This window comes from Caretta caretta, chromosome 2, assembly GCF_965140235.1.
Source record: "Caretta caretta isolate rCarCar2 chromosome 2, rCarCar1.hap1, whole genome shotgun sequence".
Taxonomy (NCBI): domain Eukaryota; kingdom Metazoa; phylum Chordata; order Testudines; family Cheloniidae; genus Caretta; species Caretta caretta.
The window spans coordinates 220,083,889-220,105,232 of record NC_134207.1 but is presented as its reverse complement, the minus strand read 5'-3'; the positions used below and the strand labels follow the sequence as shown (position 1 = coordinate 220,105,232).

General features: G+C 40.8%; 1 protein-coding gene across 4 annotated transcripts in view; it reads right to left on the bottom strand.

Annotated features, from left to right (window-relative positions):
• The window catches only part of ICA1 (islet cell autoantigen 1), an 87,596-nt gene that overhangs the window by 58,100 nt on the left and 8,152 nt on the right, over positions 1–21,344 (bottom strand). For 2 of the 4 annotated variants that reach the window (XM_048838239.2, XM_048838236.2), the window contains exons 2-6: positions 15,678–15,723; positions 12,198–12,369; positions 8,515–8,587; positions 6,471–6,594; positions 4,656–4,854 (exon numbers count right to left, since the gene is read on the bottom strand). In XM_048838239.2, the coding sequence (XP_048694196.2) occupies positions 4,656–4,854; positions 6,471–6,594; positions 8,515–8,587; positions 12,198–12,369; positions 15,678–15,694 (585 nt within the window). In that variant the 5' untranslated portion in view covers positions 15,695–15,723. The remainder of the gene's footprint in view (positions 1–4,655; positions 4,855–6,470; positions 6,595–8,514; positions 8,588–12,197; positions 12,370–15,677; positions 15,724–21,344) is intronic. The other 2 variants (XM_048838238.2, XM_048838237.2) reach the window with 2 other exon arrangements.

Here is a 21,344-nt window from a genome sequence, read left to right as displayed (position 1 = left end):
GGTGGAGAATAACAATGGAAGAGGAAGAAAAGAGATACAGAAAAGAGTAATTTAGTATGTAAATAGATGCACAATGTACATCCAGCCCTGTGACACATAAGATTTCCCTTATAATCACATAAAGGTCAGCATGAAGTAACAAAGCCAAGAGCAGGTAACTTTGAGTCTTCTTAATGTAAGATGGAACACCAGGTAGCTGGTTACATTACACGTAGAGCCACCTTAGTGTGCCCATGTAATCTGTTAATTGAAAAAAGGTCAAAGGCGCATAAGATTTGTTGAAGTGTGCAGGGAAGAAGAGAATGACTTACTCCTTCTCTGGTTTTACACAATAAGGAATGCAATTGTCTTACAAACAAACAATAAAAAAGGTCATATTTCATGTTACCAATGGAAAGCCACACTCAACCAAACGAGTGCGGAGACTTTGTAGGGTTCAGCATGCTCACGCACCATGGTGCCCCTGCCTACAGCAACGGTAAACGTGTGCCCCAAGTACCTCTGCTGTTTTGAAAGAGAGCTACAAAAAATGCTAGTGGTTTAACTCCCATGTTATCAACTCTAACAATACCGTTTGGACTGCTGGTCTTTTAGTGGGTAAATCCTGCTTTTTTTGAGGAAGGATATCAGAAACTCGTCTATATGAATTTACTTTAGTCTCTGAAAAAAAAAGCCACCAGATTTACAATGGTATATGTATTATATTTAGAATATCATTAGGAAAGGATATATATTCCAACAAACATTCATATGACCAAGTGATATAAATACTGCCAAAGGTGGATTTCTTCACACATTAACTATGAGAAATTAAAACCACAAATGTTTACTTAAAAAGCTTAAAAAAAAAAAGACTACTATTAAAATAAATACTGTAGTCTCTTTGCAATCAAAAGTCTGAATAGCACTTTTAAAAACATTTTTAAAATAACCCTCCAGGGATTTGGACTCAACCTCACTAACTACTTGCAACATTGAATATGCAGCACCCAAAGCAAATGCTTTATTTTTCCTCTAAGTCGGCATTATATTTACAGATTTTGTTTTTCCGAAGTGCACAAGGTCTTTTACTGAACACAAAACTACCACATGATTTCTCAGTTGTAATTATATAAATCCCAACTTCATCTAAAAAAACACAGTCGAACACTGCCACATTATGGCACAATTTAGATTTGCAAGCAAGAGGAGAACAAACAACTCAGCTATTTCTACTGTTGAGAACTACAGTATCTGAACCCTACTTAAACTGTCCATGGAGTAGCATGAGCACCACCATAACTTGTTAGATAAAAACCGGTCTACAAAAATCTTTAGGCATAAAGCAATCCAAAGTGTCCCCCAATGTTAGAGGAGACAAGATCATTTTCTATAAGAGGGCTAACAACCTTTGAATACACAATGACCAGTCTGACACAGCAGTTGTTCAGTGTGAGAAGGAACTATAGGGGTAGTCAATATCAAACACTTTATTCAAAAATAGGATACATATATTTTGTTGGCTGTAAAATGTAGAGATTTTTGTACTTGGCATTCCAATGTGGTCTGAAAAGTTTAATATTAAATAATAGCTGGGGATGGGAGCGACAGGGAGAAATTAAAGATTTCAGCCTAATAAAGTTTTTAACCTTCTCCTCTGCAGCAAAGCAACAGAACTTTGGTAAACAGTTAAAGAAATAAACCAACTTGATGTAACTGTAACAGACAAAACTGCTTACAGAATTATACATTTCAAAATACATGGCTCCCAGAGGCATTATTGTAAACAAGAAGCAAAAGCTCCTAAAAGCTCTAAGATAAAACATTCATTGCAACTTTTAGAAGTCTTCATTGCCAACTTTGAGGCATAGCATCCCGAGAACACTTACATTTCATGGACAAGATTTTAACAAGCTTCCTATAAAAACCCTCATTATCTTAACTACTCTCTCTATTTCACAGTGTAGATCTTCCACATCGCTTGTTTCCCAAGAAAAGCATAAATCAGCTTGAATGACCATTATCAATACTACTTTTCAGTTCTTTATTCAAACACTCCTTTTATAGTGCATTTCCACTCCATCAAACGTTACACATAAGAAATTAGCCAAGGCCGGAACCAGACTGATCATTTAGCCTGCAAGAACCTGCCATTATAAAAGTTTCCCACTAGGGTGGAGGTGAAAGTAAACCAGTACGGTCCAGTATGGCGTACTGGCAAGAACCAGTGCGCCGTACCAGACCGGCTTCCCTAGGCCGGCGATTGAAAGGGCCTGGGGCTCCCAACAGCGGCCGGAGCCCCAGGCCCTTTAAATTGCCGCTAGAGCCCTGCTGCCGGAGCCCAGGGGCTCCGGTGGTGATTTAAAGGGCCTGGGGCTCTGGCTGCTGCAGGGAGCCGCAGGCCTTTTAAATCGCCGCTGGAGCTGAGCTGCTGGAGGCCCGGGGCTCCGGAGATGATTTAAAGGGTCCAGGGCTCCGCTGTGGTAGCAGCGGCCGAAGGGCCAAGGGCTCCAAGCCGCCAGTACCACAGCGGAGCCCCGGGTTCTTTAAATCTGCCCCAGAGTCCAGGGGTAGTGGTGCCAGCCATGAGCCCCCGGAGCTCCATCAGCGATTTAAAGGGCCTGGGGCTCTGCTGTGGTAGCCGGAGCCCCGGGCCTTTTAAATCACCATCAGAGCCCCGGGGTAGCCACAGCGGCTGGGAGCCCCGGGCACTTTAAATTGCCCCTGCACCCCACGGCTCCCGGCCACCTCCGCAGCTGGTAGCTCCAGCAGTGATTTAAAGGGCCAGGGGCTTCCAGCCACCGCTACCGCAGCCCCAGGCCCTTTAAATCTTGATTTAAAGGGCCCGGGGATTTAAAGGCCCCACCTCTTAGAGTGAGGCCCCGCCCCTTCTGGTTCAGGCCCTACCCCCCTGCTAAGGACTCCGGTGTACTGGTAAGTCCTTTAAGTTACTTTCACCCCTGCATCAGACATAATAAAATACAAGTCGGGTGCCCTGAGATTTGCAGGCATATCCGCATTAAAGAAAAATTATGTCAAGATTTGGAAATTTTATCCCTCCCATCCTCACTGCTATTGTCACAGCTTGCATTCACAAATATTAATATGAACTAAACCTGCTAATTCTTTCCTATCAGTGTTTGATTCAAGTTTTAACCCCTTCCCTGGAAAATAAACAATATATTGCGTGTTATGATCATATGAAAACATTTACTTCATCTCAAAATATTTCCAGTTAAAAGAGACAGACAATTAGTTTAAGCTTCAAGGAGAGCAAGTTCTCTTTCACACAACTTTCTTTGGAGCAGATATGTACCAAAGTAACTTCTAGATCTCAAGCCAATGACCTACAATATTTTGCCATTTCTGTTATTATGCCATTTCTGTTTACATTATAAATGAATTTATTCAGAGTGTAGGTCTTTGCCTGCGATCCAGAATTCTGCCCCCTCACTCAAATCCAGATTCCTAACAGCAAGAAAACTACGAGCTCTACATTCTATAGGGAGAACAGCCACCAGTCCTATAGCTACGACTGTAAAGGCCTCCTAAGAATGAATTGACCCAAAGGAGATCAGTATGGTCTACACTTAAAACTTATATTGTCATAGCTATGTTGGTCAGCGGTGTGAAAAAGAAAAAAAATCCCCGACTGACATAGTTATGTCAACAAAACCCCCAGTGTAGATGCGGCTATGCCAACAGAAGAGTGCTTTTGTTGGCATAGCTAACATCGTTCTGAAAGGTGGTGTTTCTACACTGGCAGAAGAACTTCTATCTGCATACACTGAGGCCCAGATTTTTAAAGGTATTTAGCTGCTGCTGCACACAGTGCTGTTAATGGGATTTAAGCTCCTCAGGGCCTGAATCCCTTTTGAAACGCTGAGCAGAGCAATCAATGTCTAAATACCTTTAAAAATCTGGGCCTGAGCCTACACTAGGTTCAGCAATGCTGACATAAGCTCTGTAGCACAGACATAGTCTAAGTAACTCCTACATTGCTACCTTGAGGTGTGATAGCTTTGGGCTAAGCTTTTCGAGAGTGAATAGTGATTGAGTACTTTAGTTTTCGAGTGCCAAACTTAAAATACCTTGAAAGGGCCTGATTTTTGAAGGTTGAGTGCTGAGCCCTTTCTGAAAAAGCAACCCTCTTTAAGGTGTCCCGAATTGAGTACTGAAAAAAAATAAGACACCTAAAGAACATCACTAGTCACTTTTGAAAATCTTGGCCTTTAACCAAGCCCAAACAGTTCAACTCAGCAACAAATATTATGGCATTTCTATTAGTCTATACAGAATTTTCATACTTTCTAGTAGCATCATCAATCTTCTCTACCACTGTTGAGCGCAGACATATCTCCTTCTCTTAATCATTCAGTTGTTTCCCTCAGTAAAGCATTTAAAAATATATATTATATAAATACAAAAATGTATTCTAATCAGAACCAGGGAGTTAAGAACTGTGATTTCTTGCCACTTTCTCTCCCCCTTAGCCTTATCATCTGTGAAAGATATAATATTCCATATCAAATTAATGGGTATTGTGTCACACGGAAAAGATCAGTTATGATTAATTGCATCCTCAGTGCTGTTGAATGTCTTCCTCACAGGAATCAAAATCATGCTTCACTACCATTTATCATGCTTCCCCCTCCAGCAAACCACAAAAAACATACCTTCCTAAACTTCTCCATCTGCTTGTAAAGATCTGGATCCAATTCTTGAGAGACATCTTTCATCCACAGTAGCGCTCCTCGGTATTCAGTCCGATACTGTTCCATTCGGTTTACGGTCAGCCATGTATCTGATATAGCCCTATATCTAAAAGTCTCCACTTCTTGGTATAGTCTGCACAAAGGAGTACGTAATGCCAACCTTTTTTTTAAAAAAAAACAAACAAACCCCAAAACATATATTTTGGACTGATCCATAAAGATAATAGTTGTTGCTTTTTTTAAAATAGCAATCAAACAAATATACACATCCTGGAGCCATTTCTAAAAAGTGCGCAATGGACATGTCAGTCTAAAAGGAATTCACTGAAATGACTACAACATGTGAGAGGGTCTAAAGACTCATTTGGGGTCATAAGTGAAGAGGATCTCTTTACGTCTATGTTGTGCATGTTTTCTGCACAGGTGTCATGATTTTCACAATTACTTTCAGCTTCTCAAATCAGTAACAGAGGAACCTTTTTCAGTGTATTTTTGATTAACTGCAAAATTTATTAGTGTATGTGTGTCAATTAAAAGGTTCAGACGAGTGAAATTAGCAAATGGGAACTACATTTAACAGTCACAAAACCTGTGATAAAGCACCTGTTACTAGCCACATACCACAGATGTACCAGGACTGTAATGTTAAACTGCATTTTAGGTTAATGGTAGAGTTAAGAATGTAACCTTGATATGAGCAGGTAACACTGAAGTCATCAGTCAAGCAGATAATTTATCTGAATTTTCAAAGGAATTTGAATAATTCTGTTTATTTTTATAAAGTTTTAAGGCATGTTCTGCCATACTCTCAGACCCAGCAATATGGAGAGGCAGTTGGGGATAACAGCTCCCCCACTCACTCCCACATCCTCCCCTTAAACAGGCTCTCAAAAAATCCTACCCACTACTAACTTGCCCTTCCGACCTCTAGCTGCTGCTTTCCCCTGCCTGTAGCCAGCAGCAGCCTCACGGAGATACATTCAACAGCCTATTAGTGGCGTAAACCAGCTTTAAAATCTGCTTTAAGTAGCTACCTGCGGATTTTCTTAGCATAGGGGAATGTCTAGTTAGTGTAGGGCTGGCACATCCAGGGAGCTGCTACGTCTGGCTGATCTTCCGTTACTGAGGTGGCCAGAGGCTGATGACACAATAACTTGCAGTACTGACTTGTTAGGAGGAGGGTGGGTCACAGAGGTGGAGAGGAGAACTGGCAGACTGAGCAAGGGAAGGACATATGTGGCTCTCTCTTTACGTTGGCTTAAATAAAGATGAAAATGTTGATTCTGGCTCTGAATATTTATAAATATAAAAAAGTTTTCATATGATACAGGATTACTTATGGGGAACTGGGGCTTTGGTGAGGGGTTAAGGCACATTTACTGGCATTCTAAAAGAACATAGTTTGCCACATGCAAGAGTTTGCATAATTGGATGTGTGTCAGATAATTAGCTAAAGAGAGGGATTTTCAAAAACATCTAGACTACTCAGGAGCATAGTCAGTGGGATTTGTGTTCCTAAGAGACTTATATGCTTTTGAAGATCCCACCTGTGGCTGTTACTAGCTGTGCCAACAGTCAAATTCAAATCTAAGATGAACATATCAAGCTCCCAATGTTCAGCATGTGATGCTTCATTTTGAGCCAAGCAGCCACACTGTTCAGCTCAAAATGGAGTATTTCAAGCCAGTCATTGAGGACACTGAAAAAATGTCAGAGCACAAAATTTGGTCCAACATGAACGAAGCCGTGGAGTAACAATTACTGAAGCTGACATACCTTTGCTGAGAAGAAAAGCAGAGGGCCTTTCCTGTGGCCTGCATCATTTTTCCTGCTCTGGTTTTATCCTGAGAACCCTGTGATCGAAGAAATTTCCCCAATTCATTTTCTTCCTGAGACAAAACTAATGAAAAAGGAATGATCAGTCATATATATGCAATGTAACAGAATTTTAAACTGTTTAAAAATGTCAACAGCAAAAATAGGGTAACAAGTCACTTCCGATCCAAGCAGCACAGCACAAAAAATGGTTTTTCTAATTAACCTTCATGCAGTTCCTGCATTTATGAAACGAAAGCTCAGATTTACTTGAACACACTTGTCAGTGAGTTTGGTGTACCGTAATAAGAACCGCAAAATGATCTCTGGCTGAAAGGCAACAAGCGAATGTGCTATTTATTGCTTGAATAAAGATATTATCTTGGTCAGATCATATGAAGGAGCCTACTGTGGCCTGACAATATTATTTCCCTTGGTAGGTTTTTTTTTTTTTTTTTTTTAAGCTCATGGAGCCAGATCCTAAGTTGATATAAAACAGCATAGCTCTATTGAAGCCAATGTTGATTTACACCAGCTGATGATCTGGTCCCTTAAAATCTCTCTCCCCTTTTCTATTATTGTATTATTTAGTTGGGGATTTAATTCTTAGAAAAAATGTGTGATTTTCTTTTTAAGTTAATTGCTGGATGGTCTGCTTACTGTATGATTCTACTAGTATTTCAAAAGCTGCATAGTTTAAAAGACTTTTCTGGTGTATTTTCTGGGGGATTGGAAGTGGGCATGTTACCGGATACTTATGGAGTGGAAGTAAGTAAACTGAATTTGGTTGTGGCCTTAAACCATGCCAGAAGTTCACAGCCACTTTCACCTCATGGACCTCCTCCAGATCAGCTGTCCCCTGCAGCAATCACTTTTGCCTGCCCCCCCAGATTAGAACTCTTCACACATAGCTCCCTGTCTGCCATTCTCTTGGCCATCTGCATGTCAGGTCATGCAGACTAAAACAAATGACATGTGAAGGAAGAGAGACATAGTCATTATTGTAACTGAAATATTGTTCTACAAGTTATATTTCTAGATGTCAGCAAGGTAGGGTGACCAGATGTCCTGATTTTACAGGGACAGTCCCGATTTTGGGGGCATTTTCTTATATAGGCACCTATTACCTCCCACCCCCGTCCCGATTTTTTACGCTTGCTATCTGGTCACCCTACAGCAAGGGCCCCTTGTTAGCCAAATCCACTCTATGCCCACACTGCATCTAATCGAGTATGTTTCTCCCTATATAATCTTCACACAAAAGACTTTACTTGGGTCATCACTGCTACCATGGAACACTAACTCAGATATATTAAACTATTGTGTAACTGCACTTTTCCTCTACATCTTGAGACTTTTCAGAGACTCTTTTCTTGGGGGGTGGGAAAGTACCTACAACACTCTACAGAATAGAACCAGCCACCCCCATCAGCGTGGATCTCTCACTGACTAGTGCCCCATTACTTTATTTTCTACCTCAGACTATAACGCAGCCTCCCCAATATGTGGTTCTCTGATCTGCCACTCATCGTGGCTATCCACATGTCAGGATCAGTTTGACTATCAATTCTGTGTCATGGCTGTGTTGTGTTAAGACCTCCATTGATCCTAATGCATACTAAATTCACATCCATCCCTCAAAAGACACAATCCTCACCAAGAAAATCAGATTAAAAGCAATTCGGAGTTTCTAAAATAAGCCACTTCTGAATTTGGGTAAGTCAAGTAGTTAGGGCTTGATTCTTGAACGCTCTCCTATCTGCCATAGGTACTCCTGTCTATCCTGGCCTAGTATCACACATGTACAATTTCAGGAGAATTGAGGAAGTTTGGCCAAATTAGGAGGTTAGTATCAAAACAGGGCTTATAATGGAAGGTTAGCTTCAAATTTAACTAGGATGAAGAGAGTAGCATTTATCCCATGATCATCTTCATTTTGTCACACATTAGTTACTTCCATATTGCAGACTCACCTCCCTGCTTTACTGTAGTTAGTTATACTTACAACAAATTCTTTTTTGATAGAGTTCAATTGCTTTAAGCAACTCCATACATGTTCTCTGAATCGAGTGGAACAGCTGAAATTAAACATAAAACAAGCTAATTATAAAACATACAAGAAACATTCTAAAGAAAAAACAAAAAAAAGTATTTGTTCTAAAACAAATCTGCATTACTTTTAAATTTAAAAAAATCATTATTTCCTTTTTAAATGTGTTGCTTCTAATACCCTCTCATGCTTGAGTGTAAGATTTTCCTTCGATAACCTTGTCGTAGGTTCGAATTGTTTACGGAAACTATAAACAGATCAACAACATACAAAGGAAATATAAGAAAAAAAACAGAACAAAACAATTCTTTGTTTTTGCAAAATAAAGTGACAGTTCACCAAGAACATGTTTATTTCTTATGTTTCTCTACTGACTTTTTTAAATCTATGCACTAGCCATGAAGTTGTATAAAACTCTATTTTGGAAGAAAAATGTATATGTACACGCAGACACATAAAGCATCTTAATTGGAGTATATGAGATAACACAATGCCTACTAGCTTTTCAGTATAAGGCCCCTGTCTTGCAAAGTAGTCCATGGGTGGTGGAAACTTATGGACTTCAGTGGGACTCTCTACTGGCATAAGGATCTATCCCTGCAGATCGCTTTGCAAAGGATGTTCAACCTGATCAGTTTTGTTTCTGTTCCAGTGTAGTCACTGTTCCAGTGTAATCACACATTAGAGACATAAAATTTCCTAGCTTCAATTATTATTATTATTATTATTTCTATTATGAGAGCACCTTCAGACCCAACTGAGATCTGGGCCCCACTATGCTAGGCACTATATAAAGATATTGTAAGAGACACTCAGCACACAATTCATCATACTTAATCAAAACTTCAGTGTGGCCTACTATACATTTAAGCAGTAAACAGAGTCATCAAGCAGGAAGGGGAGACAAAAGAAGTTCAAGCAGATGGAAAAAAAAACAGCATGGAATATCCTTCCACAAGGCTCTGCGTCTCCTGAATCTCAGTTGGAAATGTTTTTCAAGAGAGGGACTGAAACTATAAAAAGGAGAGAAACACCAGAATGGGCCCAGTCTCTCTCTCCCCCTGTCCATGGAATTCTCTACACCTGAAGCAACAAAGGAAGCCTTCCTTAGATTCTGGGAGTAGGGGTGCTGACCTAGAGGGTTTGGTCAATAAGACTGCTGAAAGCATATGGTGAGAAAATTTCCTTGAATCCGATATAGTTTAAGTTAGGCACCAGTAGCGTTTTAACTTTATTGTCTGGTAATCACTTTGGACTTTTATGCCTCATTACTTCCACACACTTAAAATCCCTCTCTTTGTAGTTAATAAACTTGCTTTATTGTTTTACCTAATCCAGTGTGTTTAAACTGAAGTGTCTGGGAAAATCCATTTCGAATGGCAAGTTGTGTGCATGTTATTTCTATTAAAGAAATAACAGGCTTTATATAAATTCGTATTGTCCAGGAGAGGGCTGGGTAGTACAAGACATACATCGCTGGGGGAAAATCTAAGACTGGGAATGTGTTGGTGCCATCCTGCAGTATAATCAAGACTGGTAGGAGCCACGGTGCGTGTGACTGGTTGGCTACAGCACACACAGAGAAAATAGCTGGCAGTGACGTACATGCTGGAGAGCGTAGGTGAGCAGTCCAGACTGGAGGCTATAGCAGCAAGGCATAGTATACTGGACAGGGAATTCTGAGCCAAAAAATAAAAAGCCTGCAAATTTTATTTGTCAATAAATAAATGTGTAGGCTTCAGTATGGCAGTGGGAGATCACCCTGCAGCCCCTACCTCCCTCAGGACATAGACTCAGAGTGAGGCGCCTGACCCTGACACAGTGCAAGGGCCGGGCCTGCCGCAGAAACACCCGAGCGCCCTTCCCCTCTGTGCCAGGTGCAACATGTGTACGCAGGCAGGCTCAGCCTGGCAGGGGCTTAGTGAGGGGTGAGAGGGTTCTGTTTGGGGCAATGTGGGAATGGGTGGCTTAATGGGGTATCTGGGTACACAGGGGCTCCTTGTGGGAGTACCAAGTGCCAAGGCAATGGGACTTTGCAGGGGGGTCCAGGTGAAGATGGCTGGGGCTCAGCAGGGGGGTCTGGGTGTGGGGGCTCAGTTGTGGGGTCCAGGTCCTGGAGAAGTGGAGCTTGGTGAGGTGGGGGTCTGGTTGGGGCTCAGTGGGGCTGGGGTTCAAGTGCAGGGGACTCAGCGGGAGGTGGTCTGGGTCCAGGGGTGGGGGTACAAATGCAGCAGGGGTGGGGCTTGGAGAGGGGGTGGGGTCTGGGTGCAGGGGGTCTCTGGATGCAGGGGCTGAGGCTTGGCGGGGTGGGGGTAGGGTCTGGATGCATGGGGGTTGGGCAGAAGGGGGAGCAGCTCCCCACACAGTGACCCCTCTCCCCACGGCTGAGGAGCAACTGGAGCAAAGGGGGGGAGGTGTTGAGCATTCTGCAGCTGGAGGGGTTTCAGGGGGTGGGTCTGACCATGACCTGGTTGCTCTTGCAGGGGAAGAGGAAGTATTGTCCTTCCACACCCCCAGTCCAACAAGGACTAGCAGCTGAGCCCAGCACAGGGTAGGAACCACCAGCCAGGGTGTCCTCAGCCTCGCCCCTGTCCCGCAATGATTTACCTCTCTGCCAGCTGCTCTGAATGCCCAAAATGATGTGCCCGTGCTGCTGGGGAGGGGCGAATGACCGCTTTTGTGGCTTCCCTTTGCTTCCCCATCAGAAAATCATTTTTCTGCAGGGAAGCAAAGAAATCTGCATGGGACATGAATTCTGCATGAGCACAGTGGTGCAGAATTCCTCCCGGAGTAATTGTAAAGGACAGTCCAATTTGGAGGGCAGGGGTGACACAGCTACTCAGTCTCAATTGTATCCTGATATGTTACAGTAGAAAGACACATTATCAAGGGTTTCGGGCCTAATATTTGTCCTGTCTTAAAATAAATATAGTTTTAGAGGGGAAAAAATTAATTGTGAAAAGCCAGTAAATATCTTATATTTATATAGTAATTTTCAACCAGCATTCAAAAGACGTGGCGTACAGGCATTCTGTGGCATAAGCACTACACAACAGCTTGAATAAAGAATTTATCCAAATTAAAATAATTTTCCAAGTTTTAGCAACCTTAGAGTAAAACCTGGCCCCACTAAACCAACAGAAAAACTCCCAGAATTTCATCCCAATATTTTGAAAGCAGGCAAAAAGTTATTTGTTTAACTTCACCATTCCATTGCTGAGAATTTTTACCACCACCATAATGATGATATTTTATAGGGCCCTCAAACAGCTTTTCTTTTAATATTCTGCTAATTCAGCAGCAACATTTGAACACTTTTCCAATGCTCTGCTGTTTTGCATCGTGAGAACTATAAAATGTTAATTGGTAAGCAAAATACTGCTGAGGTGAGGTTGGCTGGTTTGTTGAATTTTTAAAAAAAACAAACAAACAACACACCACATATTTAACTGTAGTGGATATCCAAGAGTGCAGTACTCCCACCGCCGTCCCCCACACACCCTGCACATGAGATTATACACATAAATACAAAGTATGGTACACATACATATGTACATACAAACACAGAGGCTCAATCACATTATCAGATTTTCAAAGAGATTTAAGTCATTAATGTCTATTGTAAATTCATTACAAACCTCTAGTTTTGCATCCAGGTCTGCATCTGAAGCCACAACATGTTCATCTTCCTTCTTTCCTGTGACTTTAATAAGGGTTTGTTTTGTTTTCCAGTATTTCTGCTGCATTTTATTGACCACAGATTTTTCCTGGCTTTGAGCATACTGGTCATAAAATTCCCTGGAATAACTGCTGAAACATTTAAGAAACAAAATTACAATGCTTGATTTAATAAAAAGAATGAGGCTTTTAAAAAAAATTTCAAACATGTTATTAGATTTTTAAGGAGTATCAAGAAAAAGAGGAAAAACGATATATATGTTCTTTATCTGTGAAACTATATAAAACTATTAATTATGAACAAATACTTGTGGTTATGAAATAAAGGTGGGTTTGAATAAAAACCCTAGGACTTGAACATTCCTGCACTTTGCAATGTTCAAATCCTACCTGAAGTTACCATTAATGCTCATCACTACCAAATATGCAGCAAATTCTCTAATCCCTTTTAGCTGAAAGAAATATTAGCATGACAATATAATCATGAATATTTCCAGTCTTATTCTGGAAGCATTTAAACCACTTCCAATTTGAATGCGGTAAATTGGTAGTGTTGCCAATCATCAACATTTAGTAGTGAAGAATCTTCCAATATTATAGAGTGATTTATCGCAGATACAGTAACTCCCCAATTAACATTGTAGTTATGTTCCCGAAAAATGCAACTTTAAGTGAAACGATGTTAAGTGAATCCAATTTCCCCATAACAATTAATGTAAATAGCGGGGGTTTAGGTTTCAGGGAAATTTTTTTCACCAGACAAAAGACATATACATATACAATGTAAGTTTTAAATAATTTTAAACAAACAATGTAATACGGTACTCACCAATGATGATTGTGAAGCTTGGTTGAGGCAGGGGTTTACCGGGGTCAAGGTGTGGGGGCTTGCCCCCTTTCCACCCACCCGGTGCTCCTGCTGGGGAGCGGGATCGGGGGCTTGCCTGCTCCCCGGCAGGAGCACCAGGTGGGCAGAACAGGACAAACCCTGAGCCCCGACCCCACTCCCCGGCTGGAGCACCGGGCAGACGGAGCAAGCCAAACAACTTTATAAAGGACCTTTGCGCGACTTTAAACAAGTATGTTCTCTAATAGATCAGCAACCTAATAATAAAACAATGTTAACCGGGACAACTTTAAGTGAGGATTTACTGTATGATAATGTCTCAGTTTGTGTTTTTATTTACTTGTTCTGTAATGGTTTTTTGATTCATATATCGGGAGATATTTAAGGTGAAATCCTGGCCCCACTCAAGGGCTGCAGTAGAAAACTGCCATTGTCTTCAATAGGTCCAGGATTTCACCCTGTAGGTCAATCTTGTATCTAAACAGAGTGAGTTGCAGAGAGGGATGGGGCAATCTGTAGAAGAACAAGTAATAGCACCCCATCCTGCTCAATCTGCCAAGCACAAAACGAAGTCTGACACTCCAATTCTATACAGTACAAAGTCTAGAAGCAGGAAAAATGGATAATGCTTGATTGTGTGCAACATGTACACTTTTCCCAGATTACTTTCCTTCGGGGGATGATTCTGCATCTCTTTTGTAAACTTACTGAAGTTGTAGCTGAAAGAGCAATTGCATCCTCCTACAATTCCTTTAACCAATAGGAAGCACAGAAAATTTAGCATCTCAATATAACACTGATATGTCTGATGAACAGTTAATTATTAACTTCTGTGAAAATGGAATCCCTAATCCATAAATAACTGAAAAACTGCATTAATTTTGCAAATGTTTTAAAGCAATGAGCTTGCTAATATTAAAATTATGTCAAATTGTTATTCTAGAAGAATTTAAAGAGATTGAATCCTTGTGAAAAAAAAAAATATGTAGGCTCAGTTATGCCCCTACACGATTCATAGTTACATAGGGTTTATATTCACTAGGAAATTTAATAGTATGACATCACTATATTATTTGATTTAATCATTTTTTAAAACATATACAACACAGAGCACTTTTTTTGTCTCTCACAAAAATATTTACAATAGAGAAATTCAAACATCTTATTCAACCTAAACACTGACTTGTACGATTTGATTGCAGATCCCAAAGTAAAAATAAGGTTATCAATTACTTTTTTGCTGCAGCACAAATTACCCAATATATGCAAAAACATGCCAAATCCAATTTCATGTGTAACTCTTTGTAAACTAATTGCATACGTATTGACAAGGGATAGCACATTAAGTCAGGCGAAAGGTGTAGTATATTTTATGATGCAGCAAATATCAATTAAAGTATTTTTAAACCGAGGATCCAAAAAATCCCCATCATGCAGATCTAAATGAAGATAAGAATTTGCCAAACAGATCTCTTTGGAGAACCAGGGTCTTAATTCTCAAAGTAAGTCAGGTTTTATCTATAACAAAAATGACAATGTCCCTTAAAATTATTCAAAATAGAAATGATTTCAAAATCACTTCAAGGAAAAATGTAAAATTAAATAAAACACACCCACACATTCATAAAAACAAACATTTTCAAAACATATATTTTATTAAAAGGACTAAATGGGAAATGAAAGTTTATAATTCATGTTTTGCGATACCTCAAGTCTCAGACCAGCACTGTGGTCAGAACAGGCAGACCATTGTGCCTCACTAAAATCAGTGAGGCAGTACCTGAGCAGATCACAACATAGGATCAAGACCCCAGTGTTTCAGCTTACATTCCTACTTCCTTTGAGGTCAAAGGGAATTCAATGGGTGCACAGTTGGGCTACAAATGTCATATAACAAAAAGGAAAATTGATTTAATAAGAGTTATGGTTTTAGAGAATTCTTAGATAATAGCCAAATTTTGAAGAAATCAGGGGAATATAACCCTTTATCAATTTCTTAAATACAATGGAAAAACTACATTTTTAAATTGAACTTTGAGAAAAAAAAATTACTCCCGTTTATACATGAGATTTGAACATAATTTTTAAAGTGTACCTTATGAGGAATTAGGTGTTGCCCGTATATTCTGAAGATAGGATAGCTGAACAGAAAAAGCCTCTGTACTACAGGACACAGTTTTTGCGAACAACTTTATTCAGTACTGTAAATTGTCAACCTGGGTTATTATACAGTGAATAATCATGAACATATGTTTAAATTTTACAATCATTTAACAAAACCTAACAACAATTATAACTAAAGAAGTATCTACTTTAGTTATAAAGTTAAATGATGTGGATAAATCCAACTCTGTTTATAAAACAGAAGATTAATAACTAACATATTTGTTTTTCATCTAGTCCATTCATTTGTTTTTCCATTCTTCGATCACCTGACAGTCAGTTTTTTTCCCCCAATCTGTCCTTACTGGGGATTTTATGTCAAAGATTGAATGACAAGATATAAAAAGCATGGTAATTATTGACAGCAACACTTCAGCATGTGTCTTCTAATTTTATTAGTGAGACAGGTTAAAAATATAAGATTACTTACTATTTATGGCTATCCATGTTTCTTTATTTTCTTCAGACACTTAGAACTAAAAAAAATAAATATGACCACTTAAATTGAATTTAAAATAAAACTGAAATAAGCTCTTAAAGTAGATATCCAGCCATATATACATGTTAAGTATTATGTTTAGCACAGCACCCTTCTTTCCATATTATCCCAAAATATTTCACAAGTTACTGACCAAATGCTGCACTCATACACACATGGAACTCTCATTCAAATCAATGGGGATCACATAGAATGATAAAAATGTAAAATGAAAGGAACCTTGAGAAGTCACCAAGTCCAGCCTCCTGCACTGGAGGCAGGACCAAGAAAACCTAGACCATCCGTGACAGGTGCTTGTCTAACTTGTTCTTAAAAACCTCCAGTGATGGGGATTCCACAACCTCCCTTGGAAGCCTATTCCAGAGCTTAGCTACCCCTATAGTTAGAAAGTTTTTCCTAATATCTAACCTAAATTTCCATTGATGCAGAGTCAATTACTTCTTGTCCTTCCTTCAATGGCCATGCAGAACAATCGATCATTACCCTCTTTATAATAGCGCTTTACACTAGGGATGTAAATACCGTTTAAAAAGTTAACTATTTAAATGATTAAAAATACAGTATGCTGTTTAAACGGTTAACCGATTAAGTAGCTGGGGCCGAGCCCGCTGGCCAGCACGGCTGGGGCTGGGGCTGCTCTGGCCAGCGCAGGGCCACTCGGGCTGCTCTGACCGGCCGGCAGGCCCGGGGGTGACGGTTAAGGCAGGTTAACTGGTAAGACTAATGCTTACCGGTTAACTTTTTACATCCTACTTAACACATTTCCAGACTTATCAGGTTCTGCCCAGTCTTCTTTTCTCAAGACTAGAGATGCTCAGTTTTTTTAATCCTTTTCTCGTAGTTCAGGGTTATTTTTTTTTTAAAGCTTTTTAGCATTTTTTGTCCCTTTTCTCTTTGGACTCTTTCCAATTTCTCCACATCTTTCCTAAATCATGGTGCCAGAATTGGACCCCGTACTCCATCTGAGGCCTCACAGTGCTGAGTAAAGTGGAACAATTAACTCCTGTGCCTTATATACCACGCTCCCGTTAATACACATCAGAATGACATTAGTCTTTTTTGCAACGGCATCACATTGTTGTCAATCCACTGTAATACCCGGATCCTTTTCAGCAGCACTATCACCTAGTCCAGTACGACCACCTAATTTTGTAGTTGTACATTTGATTTTTCCTTCCTATCTGAATTACTTTGCATGAGTCTTTATTGAATTTCATCTTGTTGATTTCAGACCAAATTCTTTAATTTGTCCAGGTCATTTTGGAATTCTAATCTTGTCCTCCAAAATCCTTGTAATCCGTCCTATGTATGTGTTATAGACCATGCTAGTAACACAACCTATTCATCTGAATACCTGACTCTTCCCATTAAAAGACACTGTTTTCAGTGGGCCTGTAACTTTGCCAAGCTTTTACCATTCAGGCTGAAGTTTTACGTACCAGGGTCTGCCTCAGGCTGAACATTTCTGAAACATTTCAGTCAAAACAGTTCAGCTAGTTCAGTTTCCCAGAAAGTGGGTAGTGAAAAACACACTGTTTTACCCACATTAAAGAATTCTGGTGATCTTTTATTTAAATACTCTAGCACCTCTATACTTTAGAGCAGGGATTTGAAATACTGCAGGAGGTGGCATGTGTGGGTCATGTGCCTTTTGCCATCCCTGTTAAAATCTGCCCAAATTTGGCCAAGTTATGAGCCTTTGAAAAAAACAGGCACATGCTGAATAGAGTCTACTTAGATTTAGCAGCTAAAATCTGAGATTCCATCCCCACTGAGCATTGTCAAGCCTCTCATAACTCCTATGTGTAACTAGACTATGCACACATGATCCCCACAGAGTGACTGAGCATGCTCCCTCCAGCTCAGTTATACAAGAGTGAAGCCAGACTTCCTCTGTAATGACTGCTCTGGGTTGGGTTGGGATTAGGCACCAGAAGCAAGAGTAGAGAGTCTATCTCCTCTGTGCTCTCAGTGACCCCCTTGCTAGGAACCAGGCAGTGTTGAAGAAAAAGCCATTTGATCTAAATATAGAGGGGACAAAAACTGGTTCGGAGGTCAAGGAGTAGGTTGACAACAGGAGTTTTGTGAAACTGGGAACCGAAGGGGAAGGGAAGAGAAAGAAACTGCCTGGGAAGGGCTGAAAGCCTGGGAATGGGAACCAGTTGACTAGCGGGGCAGTAGGGGAGGGAGACACAGATTGGACAAGGAGCTGGAGGAAAGGGGGAGACTGGGACTGGCTGGGTGAAGAGACTGAGACAAGGAGTCAGTGAGGGCAGACAGATTGGATGAGGAGCCCAGGAAAGGAGACTAAGACTTGGAGCTAGTGGAGAAGGAGAGAGATTAGACAAGGAGCTGGGAGGAGGAAAACAGAACTGGCTGGTCAAAGAGACTGGGCCTGGTTGTGGGGAGATTGAGGCTCTGACAGCAAGCCCGGTGGGGAAGACTAGGACTGGCTGGTCAAGGAGACTGGAATCAGTAGCTTGAGGAGTGGCTATTGGGACGGGGACAAAGAGCCAGGGGTGAGAAAGAGACAGGACTGGGACAAGGACAGGTTGGTGGGGACTGGGCAAAAAATGTTGGTGCCCACTAGAACACAAACTCCTCCAAAGGTTGAAATGGAGCCCAAGTTTCTGGAGTCGCACCATGCTTCTGCTATCAGCAAATATCTGTGAAACCCACTGGCAAAGTGTGTCTCAGTCCCCTTGAATGCTCGTCCACATAAAGGATGGCAACCTACTACTGCTATCAGTTACTGTGTTAGCTCAAGTGGCAGAGGTCTGTGTGGTGGATCAAAAGGTTCCAACCCTGTTGATGAAAACCCACGAGTATCAATTTGAGTGTCCAAGAGGGCGCATTAGCCCTTTTAGCCACACCACCGTACTGGGAGCTCAGACTTGGGGGTTATGGTGGATAATCAGCGAAGTCTTTTTCCAAGTCACTGCTTCCCTGGAGAGAGACCCCATCCTGTAAGGATGGTCTGGATTGTTTGTTCCTAGATCTCTGACTTTTCATTTGGCCATACTGAAACACATTGTTTGATTCCATCCAGTTTACCAACCGACTCAGATTGCTTTGTATCAGGGACCTGTCCTCTTCATTAGTTACCACTTACCCAATTTTGAGTCATCTGCAAACTTTGTCAGGGGTGGTTTTGTTTTCTTCCATGTCATTGATAAAAATGTTAGATAGCATAGATAGGACCAGAACAGATTCCTGCAGGACGCACAAGAAACGAACCCATTCGATGATGATTCCCCATTTACAATTATATTGAGACATAACATAAGAACATAGAAATGGCCATACTGAGTCAGAACAATGTTCCATCTAGCCCAGTATCCTGTCTTCCAACAGTGGCCAATACCAGGTGCTTTAGAGGGAATGAATAGAACAGGTAATCATTGAGTGATCCATCCCCTGTCACTCATTCTCAGCTTCTGGCAAACAGAGGCTAGGGACGCCATTCCTGCCCATCCTGGCTAACAGCCACTGATGGACCTATCCTCCATGAATTTATCTAGTTCTTTTTTGAACCCTGTTATAGTCTTGGCCTTCACAACATCCTCAGGCAAAGAGTTCCACAGGTTGACTGTGCGTTGTGTGAAGAAATACTTCCTTTTGTTTGTTTTAAACCTGCTGCCTATTAATTTCATTTGGTACCCCCAGTTCTTGTATTATGAGGAGTAAATAACACTTCCTTACTTACTTTCTTCACACCAGTCATGATTTTATAGACCTCTATCATATCACCCCTTAATCATCTCTTTTCCAAACTGAAAAGTCCCAATTTTATTAATCTCACCTCATAAAGAAGCTGTCCATACCCCTAATAATTTTGTTGCCCTGAAACTTTTCCAATATATCTTTTATGAGATGGGGAGTCCACATCTGCACACAGTGTTCAATATGTGAGTATACCACGGATTTATATAGAGCCAATATGATATTTTTCTGTCTTATTATCTATCCCTTTCTTAATGATTCCCAACATTCTGTTCGCTTTTTTGACTTCTGCTGCACATTGAGTGGATGTTTTCAGAGAACTATTTACACTACAATCCCTAGACACACTTCTTTTCTAGCCTCATTAATTATATTATGCTACACCAAATAAATCAAGTTAATCTCAACTTTCAGAAAAGTATGTTAATATCTGAACATCATTAATAAGAAAAAAAATATTGCTGGCTTCTCTGCATCATCTGGATTTGACATCCAACAATCCTGCATTTTGACATCAAGCAGGACATAATTCTGCTTTACAAATTAAGCAAAGTGCATATTTAAGAAGTTATTTGTGTGCAGTAAGGGGAAAATCCAGACCCAGCATCTGGCTAAGTAAAGTGGATATGTACCTAGGGAAAAATGAAAAGTCCATCCCCCATTCTAATTCCTGTTCCCATTTGTGTTGTAGGTATGGAGCTATTCTGCAGAAATTATTCCAATGAATGGCTGCAAGTTACCTACAGGGGAGGGGGGCTTTTACACAGCCCGGTTCTGCAGGGGTTGAACAGGAGGATCCAAGCAAAGGTGTACCTCACCAGCCCACCTATCCCGCACAAGTAGATCTTCTGCTTCCAGCATTCACCAGCACCCGCAGTGCTGCAACACAGGAGGCCTCCACAACTGAGGAGGGTGGGGCTGTGTTTGGCCCTTAGGGCAGTGGGTCCCCAGGAAGGAGTTCAAAATAAAACTGATCGGAAACACGTGCTGCAGGGTTTAAAAACAAATAAATAAAGTTTCGGAGTGAAAGATGGATCCTTGTGAATGGAGTTATTTTGTTCCTTTCAGATCATCAGAACTCCCTCCTTCTTTTCAGGTCAGGCTTGACAAAGCCCTGGCTGGGATGATTTAATTGGGGATCGGTCCTGCTTTGAGCAGGGGGTTGGACTAGATGACCTCTTGAGGTCCCTTCCAACCCTGATATTCTATGATTCTAAGGAACTGGGAAAAATGATCCATGAATTAATCACCTCCTGGAGAGATCACAATTCACTGCATTTGTACTACCCAGTGGAAGTAGCAAAGAGGCTCCAGCTTCTGCAGAACGGGGCAGCCCAACTTCATGGAAGAATGAACCACCACGAACCCATCACTCCTGCATTATACACCCTTCACTTGGTCCCATTTCACTTCTAATGCCAATTAAAGACCTTGGTCATGGTCTTCAAAGCGAGCAAGAGTTCAGGACCCAGCTACAGCAGAGGCTACCTCTTCATCCACGACCCACCAAGTCAGTTATCCTCCTCTGGTACAATGCAGCTAACAAAACCAAGAGTGCATGGGAGCTGGAGATAAAGAGTTCTTGGTTGAAGGGCTCATCTGCATAATGAATTACTAGAGGGAATCTGATTAAGAAAGTTTCACTATATTTTTACAATTCACTGCAAGGCCCATCTGCAATCAAAGTGTTTTAAAATACACAATCCACACAGGCAGACATTCCTAGAATCAGGAAATGGTAATGAGAAGAAAATCCTATGAAGCCACTATGGATGTCAAGTTGCAGATACATTTAGTTATTCAAAGGGGACATATTACAGTGATATAAAAAGAACTAAGATTAATAGATCAAATGACATATTCTCTTGGGAAGTC